At 46.1% G+C, this 7771-nt stretch overlaps 1 protein-coding gene across 1 annotated transcript in view; it reads right to left on the reverse strand.

Annotated features, from left to right (window-relative positions):
* Positions 1–4303, reverse strand: part of MKLN1 (muskelin 1) — a 72589-nt gene extending 68286 nt beyond the window's left edge. The window contains exon 1 of the mRNA XM_087722684.1: positions 4165–4303. Coding sequence (XP_087578810.1) covers positions 4165–4277 — 113 coding nt within the window. The 5' untranslated portion in view covers positions 4278–4303. The remainder of the gene's footprint in view (positions 1–4164) is intronic.
* Between the last annotated feature and the right edge of the window lie 3468 nt (positions 4304–7771).

Genomic DNA, 7771 nt, shown 5'->3' on the forward strand with positions numbered 1-7771 from the left:
AAGATGTTGAGACTTTGGAAAGAGTGCAGAGAAGAGCAACAAAGAGGATTAGGAGTTTTGAGGCTAAAACACACAAAGAACAGTTGGAGGAATTAGATATGTCTAGTCTAATGATAAGGACTTGGGGGACAGGATTTGGTAGTAAGCCTTCCATGGCGGCGCAGTGGTTAGAATCAATACAGTATTGCAGGCGTCCAACAGTTCAGCAGTTCGATCCTGACTGGCTCAAGGTTGACTCAGTCTTCCATCCTTCCGAGGTCGGTAAAATGAGGACCCAGATTGTTGGGGGCAAGAGGCTGACTCTGTAAACAACTTAGGGAGGGCTGTAAAGCACAGTGGAAAGGGTTATAAGTCTAAGTGCCAGTGCCATTTGAGAGGCTGCCACAAAAAAGAGGGGGACAATCTATTCTCCAAGGCACCTGAGGGTAGGACAAGAAGCAATGGGTGGAAACTAATCAAGGAGAGAAGCAACCCAGAACTAAGGAGAAATTTCCTGACAGTGAGAACAATTAATCAGTGGAACAACTTGCCTCCAGAAGTTGTGAATGCCCCAACACCGGAGGTTTTTAAGAAGAGACTGGACAACTATTTGTCTGGAACAGTAGGGTTTCCTGCTTGAGCAGGGGGTTGGACTAGAAGACCTCCAAGGTCCCTTCCAACTCTGTTATTCTGCTATGTAGTCCCAAGTTTCCTCCTACGAAAACAAGCCTTGCCAAATTCTGCATTTCTCTTTATGCCTGCCTACATCCTACAAGTCTCTTCATCTGCTTTCAACTATTTCCTGCTTCCCCATAAACATATAAACAGATTAGTCTTTGATTTTATACAATTCTTGTTGTCTTTGGATTCAAACAGCACTTTAGGCTAAAATAATCCTATGCTTAAGGAAGCTGTGAGAATCCAGCCACCTTCTGAGCTTGCTGCAAGAACCTTCCACTGTGCTAAGCCATCACTTGTATTTTTATTTACCCTGAGTTTAGGGTTCAGAGTGTTATAATTCAGTGAATTTTTTGTCCTTCATTTCCTAAGCCTCAATGTTCACCTCAAACACAACTGTCGCTTCTACAATATATGTTGGAGGAGGAGGAGGAGGAGGCTAGAAAGTTCTAGTCCCACTTTAGGCATGAACGTCAGCTGGGTGGCTTTGGGTCAATCACCAGGAGACTGTGAGTTCTAGTCCCACCTTAGGCATGAAAGTCAGCTGGATGACTTTGGCCCAATGACCAGGAGACTGTGAGTTCTAGTCCCACTTTAGGCATGAAAGTCAGCTGGGTGACTTTGGGTCAATCATCAGGAGACTGTGAGTTCTAGTCCCACTTTAGGCATGAAAGTCAGCTGGGTGCCTTTGGGTCAATCACCAGGAGACTGTGAGTTCTAGTCCCACTTTAGGCATGAAAGTCAACTGGGTGACTTTGGGCCAATCACCAGGAGACTGTGAGTTCTAGTTCTACTTTAGGCATGAAAGTCAACTAGCTGACAATGGGCCAGTCCTTGTCTCTCAGTCCAAGCCACCTCAAGAGGCTGTTGTTATGAGGAAAATAAGAGAAAGAGGTGTTTGATATATTGGCTGCCTTGGGTTCTTTGCAAAAATAGTAAAGGTTGGATGTAAATAAACAATAAAATAAAACAAAATAAAGCTGGAGTGTGAAATGGTGTAAATTCTTCTAGGAAACCATTTACAGAAGGAATTATCTACAGAAAGATTAAGTCCCCTTTGCTTATCTTCTACTGAGGGCACAGCGGTTAGAAGCCTAGGAGGCACAGTGGTTAGGGTGCAATACTGCAGGCCACTTCAGCTGACTGTGATCTGCAGTTCAGCGGTTCAAATCTCACCGGCTCAAGGTCGACTCAGCCTTCCATCCTTCCGAGGTGGGTGAAATGAGGACCCAGACTGTGGGGGCAAGTTGCTGACTCAATTTGCTAAAAAATCTGTAAACCGCTGCAAGCAAGCCTGATGTTTCTTCCCTCACAATATCTTGGAGGAAAATGTAAAAGCAAAAACAAATCACCTCAAGCTTTACAAATTACTGGGTATTGGCAAAGTATAAAGCAACTTCTTTGCAAACAAAAGAATAAAGATTGTTAATAATAAAAGAAAATAGGCTTGCAACAGTTTAAACTGAATGTCATACATGGATGCAGGTAAGGCAAAGACATACAGTGGATATCCCCCATTAATTTACAGGTCATCCTCAACTTACATCCATTCATTTACCGACCATTCCAAGATACGACAGCAGCACTGACAACAGTGACTTACAACCACACTTAACAACCATTGGAGCATCCCCAAAGTCATGTGGTCCAAAATTGCCCCTTTAGCAACCAGCATGGATTTACGACATACAGGCATTACTCGACCTTCAACCACAATGGAGCTCAGCGTCTATGTCGTTAAGTGAGACATTTGTTAAGTGAGTTTGCTTCATCTTGCGACTTTCCTCGCCGCGTTGGCTAAGTGAATCAACGCAGTTCTTGAATTAATGACATGGTCGTTAAACGAATCGGGCTTCCCCGTTAAGACGTTCCTTTTCAGAAGGTCGCAGAAGAGGATTACGTGACTCCGGGACACTGCAAACTGTCATAAATGCGAGTCAGTTGCCAAGCATCCAAATGTAAATCACGTGACCATCACAGGAGATGCTGCAATGGTTGTAAGTATGAAAAACGGACACAAGACCCTTTTTTCAGTGATGCTGTAACTTTGGTCACTAAACGAACTGTTGTAAGTTGAGGACTACCTGTATTTGTGACACCCGGGGTCACGTGATTGGCATTCAGATATTGGGAATGACAGAAGACAGAAAAAGAAGGAGAAGGCAGAGGATGCGATGGTTAGATACAACTAACACAACCAACTCTGGGAGACAGTGGAGAATCAGAAGGAGGGGGAGGCTGGACTAGAAGACCTCCAAGGTCCCTTCCAACTCTATTCTATTAAAAACAAAAAAGACCTGAAGAACCAGGTTGGAGACAGATCATCTAGGTGGCCTCTTGGATTCAGCCCTAATGGGATGCCACCTGTAACCAACGCCCAGCTCTGCTCAAAGCCTCTAATTGCTGGGAAAGAGAAGGAAGAAGGGAGGAGGACGAGGACGACCAGAGAAGAAGAGGAGAAAGAAGTGGAGGAAGAGGAGGAGAAAGAAGTAGAAGAGGAGGACGAATGGGGGAAGAAGAAGAGGAGGAAGAGGGGGGGAGAAGGAAGAAGAGAAAGAAAGAAGAGGAAGAGAAAGGAGTGGAGGAAGGAGGATGAAGGGGGGAAGAAGAATAGGAAGAAGGAGGAGGAGAAAGAAGTAGAAGAGGAAGAAGTGGAGGAAGGAGGAGGAAGAGGTGGAGGAAGTAGAAGAGGAGGAAGAGGACAAATAGGGAAGAAGAGAAGGAAGGAAAAAAGAGGAAGAGGAAGAAGTAGAAGAGGAGGAAGAGGAGGAGGAGGAGGAGGAGGAAGAAGAGGAGGAGGAAGTAGAAGAGGAGGAGGAAGAGGAAGAAGAGGAGGAGGAAGAAGAGGAAGAGGAAGAGAAGTAGAAGAGGAGGAAGAAGAGGAAGGGGAAGAAGAGGAGGAGGAGGAAGAGAAGTAGATGGGGAAGAAGAGGAAGAGGCAGAAGAAGAGGAGAAAGGGGGGAAGAAAAGAAGGAAGAGGAGGAGGAGAAGAAAAAGAAAGAGCAAAAAGAAGAAGGCCTGATTCCAGGGCCAGCAAAGAGACCCCATTTGCCAGGCCTGCCAGAAGCTGGGAGACGGATCCTTCTGGGACAAGAAGATCCCTTCGACTCCCAAGGACCAAGGCTGCCTGGAGGCCCCTGCTCAACCCCTCAAAGCCCCCCACAATACCTCCCTCCTCCCCCCCCGCTTCCTCTTCCCTGGGACGAGACCCCACAAACCCAGAAGCCCCGCCCCCTCGCCCCGCCCCTTTGCAACGGCTATTTGGGGGGGCTGTTTATAGGTCAGGAGGACCCCCTCCCCACCTGGGAGGGCAGGGCTCTCCCCCCTCCCCGAATCCTGTCCCCCCCTCAGAAGAGAGACCCGGCCCCCACTCCCCCACCCCAGTGGCAGACCCGAAAGCCCATCCTCCGCGCTCTCCTTGAGCCGGGGATGATGGGCGGTGGTTCCAGACCCCCGCGGAGGGGGCTGCCTCGGGAAGGGAGGGCTTCTTCCCCTCAAAAGACTCACTCGGGCAGGTAGGTGGAGGAGAAGCTGCTCCAGCGGTGGAGGGTGTAGGCCAGGACCCGGCTGCCGAGGAGCCCCGACGACCCTGGGCCGAAGCCTAGGCCCGACGCCGCCATCTTGTCAGCTGCCGCGAACCGGGGAGGAGGAACCATAGAGCGGCCGGAAGGGTAGGGAAGGAAGGGGAAGGAGGGAGGGGAATAGAAGCGCGCTCTTCCGGTCTCCACTTCCGGTTGCCGCTGGGACGCTCGCCTCTCTTTGGCGGCCCCGGCCATGCACGCCCTCATAGATGTTCGCTCTAGAGCCGGAAGTATGGCGCTCACGCGGTGGGAGGGGGGGGGGATGTTTTCACCCGAGTCTCTTGGGGGAAAGGGAGAGGGGGGGGGGCGTCTTAAAGGGGCCGCCACAACTTTTTCTCCCATGTTTTGTTTGTTTTATTTATATTACTTTCCATTTCCATCAAACAGTGTGTGATCTCGGTACTGTTATTTGAACAGTCATCATCCACATATTTGCTATTATATCCGTCGCATAAATGTTAACAATATAACTATGCATTAATATAATTGCCATAATACATCATATCTTCATGGTCAAATTCCCTCCACAATTAACATTTCCCTCTAGAAACTGGCTAATCGTAAAAAAATAAAAAATATGGGGCAGTAGCGGGATTGGAAATAAATAGGGAGGAGACAAAGATTTTAGTTAGGAATCTGCTTGGTTGTGGGGGTTGGACTAGATGACCTCCAAGGTCCCTTTCAACTCTGCTGAGCTGAAAAAAGAATGTTGATGGAAAGAATTCATATAGAAATAGTTTAAAAAGTGGAAGCATTTAGGCATACAACTAACAGCGAAATGTGCAACAATTAAAAGAGGATAATTACATGAAACTGATGAGGCAAATCAAAGAAGATCTGGAGAAATGCAAAGACAATCGCCACAACTTTTCAATTTTGGAGAGTTGGAACAAATTGCAAATGCCTATGGCGGGTTTTTGCTAATAGCAGGTAGTCCTCGACTTACGGCCACAATTGAGGGGCCCCCCCCGTTTATGCCGTTAAATGGGAAATGTTTTCAGTGACTTTTGCCCCATTTGACAACCTTTCTTGCCACTGTTGTTAAGTGAATCGGCAAAGTTGTTAAGTTAGTGACCCGGTTGTTAAGTGAATCGGGCTTCCCCCATGGATTTTGCTTGTCAGGAAGGTCGCCAAAAGGGATCGCATGATCCCACCAGGACACAGCAACCGTCATAAATGTGAGTCATTTGTCATGCATCCGAATGTAAATCATGTGACCATGGGGATGCTGCAATGGTCGTAAGTCTGAAACATGGTCTTTAGTCACTTTGTGGTGCCGTTGTAACTTTGAACGATCACTAAATGAACTCTAGGAAGCCAAGGATTAAAGGCAAAGGTTCCCCTCGCATATATGCGCTAGTCGTTCCCGACTCTAGGTGGCAGTGCTCCTCTCCGTACCAAAGCCGAAGAGCCAGCACTGTCTGAAGACGTCTCTGTGGTCATGTGGCCAGCATGACTCAACGCCGAAGGCACACAGAACGCTGTTACCTTCCCACCAAAGGTGGTTCCTATTTTTCTACTTGCATTTTTTACCTGCTTTTGAACTGCTAGGTTGGCAGAAGCTGGGACAAGTAATGGGAGCTCACTCCATTACGCGGCACTAGGGATTCGAACCACCAAACTGCTGACCTTTCTAATCGACAAGCTCAGCTTCTTAGCCACTGAGCCACTGTATGCTAAGCCTAAGTTTTTCAAACTCTGCAACTTTAAGAGGGGAGGACTTCAACTCCCAGAATTCCCCAGCCGGCTGGCTGCGGAATTCTGGGAGTTGAAGTCCACTCCTCTTAAAGTTGCCAAGTTTGAGAGCCACTGAGTTAGAGGGTGACCTGTTCTTTGCTCCCACTCAGTGGTGTTGCAACCCAGATCTGGTTTTGGTTTAAGCATGTTGGGCAAAGGCGACCTTTCTCCTGGTTTCTGGTCAGTCCAGCCATGCTCAAAATCTGTTTGGGCAATGTTATACGTGAATAAATAAATATTTGGTTAGCAAAGTTTTGCAATTTTGCTAAATCAAGACAAATTAACCTCAAATGTACTGTACTGTTTTGTTTGCATTCCTCCTGGCAATAGAGTGGAAATTTGCACTGAAGTGATTTTTTTTTCCCCCTAAAAACTCACGTGAGCTGCTGTTACATCTAAAGGACATTTTCTTCAGGTTTCACAAGAAGCTCCTAGAAGAAGAAAAAATAGAGGTGGGTGGGTGGGTGGGTGGGTGGGTGGGTGGGTGGATGGATGGATGGATGGATGGATGGATGGATGGATGGATGGATGGATGGATGGACAAATATGAAACAACTGTGACAGATGAAAGAATGGGTAGGCGGGTGGATGGAGGATGGAGGGATGGATGGAGGGATGGATGGATGGACAAATATGAAACAACTGGGACAGATGAAAGGATGGGTGGATGAATGGGTGGATGGATGGATGGATGGATGGATGGATGGATGGATGGACAGACAAATAGGAAAGGACTGGTGACAGATGAAAGCGGATGGATGGATAGATGGACGGACAGTCAAATATGGAAGAACTGGTGACAGATGAGAGAGTACCGGTAGATAGATAATGGATGGATGATAGAGAAAGACAGACAGACAGACAGACAGACAGACAGACAGACAGACAGACAGACAGATGAAAGAGTAGATAGATAATGGATGGATGATAAAGACAGACAGATGAAAGAGTAGATAGATAATGGATGGATGATAGAGACAGACAGACAGACAGATAGATGAAAGAGTAGATAGATAATGGATGGATGATACAGACAGATAGACAGACAGATGAAAGAGTAGATAGATAATGGATGGATGATACAGACAGGCAGACAGACATGAAAGAATAGATAGATAATGGATGGATGATAGAGACAGACAGACAGACAGATGAAAGAGTAGATAAATAATGGATGGATGATAAATACAGACAGACAGACAGATGAAAGAGTAGAGGACCCAGACTGTGGGGGCGATATGCTGACTCTGTAAACCGCATAGATAGATGGATGGATGGATGGATGGATGGATGGATGGATGGATGGATGGATGGATGGATGGATGGATGATAGGTAGGTAGGTAGGTAGGTAGGTAGGTAGGTAGGTAGGTAGGTAGATAGATAGATAGATAGATAGATAGATAGATTGATAGATAGATAGATTGATAGATTGATAGATAGATGATAGATAGATAGATAGATAGATAGATAGATGATAGATAGATAGATAGATAGATAGATAGATAGATAGATAGATAGATAGATAGATAGATAGATAGATAGATAATAGATAGATGATAGGTAGGTAGGTAGGTAGGTAGGTAGATAGATAGATAGATAGATAGATAGATAGATAGATAGATAGATAGATAGATAGATAGATAGATGATAGATGGATGGATGGATGGATGGATGGATGGATGGATGGATGGATGGATGGATAGATAGATAGATAGATAGATAGATAGATAGATAGATAGATAGATAGATGATAGGTAGGTAGGTAGGTAGATAGATAGAAGAGAGAGAGAGAGAG

This window comes from Thamnophis sirtalis, unplaced genomic scaffold (assembly GCF_051295495.1).
Source record: "Thamnophis sirtalis isolate CommonGarterSnake01/CBP01778 unplaced genomic scaffold, rThaSir2_p1.2 scaffold_9, whole genome shotgun sequence".
In the NCBI taxonomy this organism is placed as follows: Eukaryota; Metazoa; Chordata; class Lepidosauria; order Squamata; family Natricidae; genus Thamnophis; species Thamnophis sirtalis.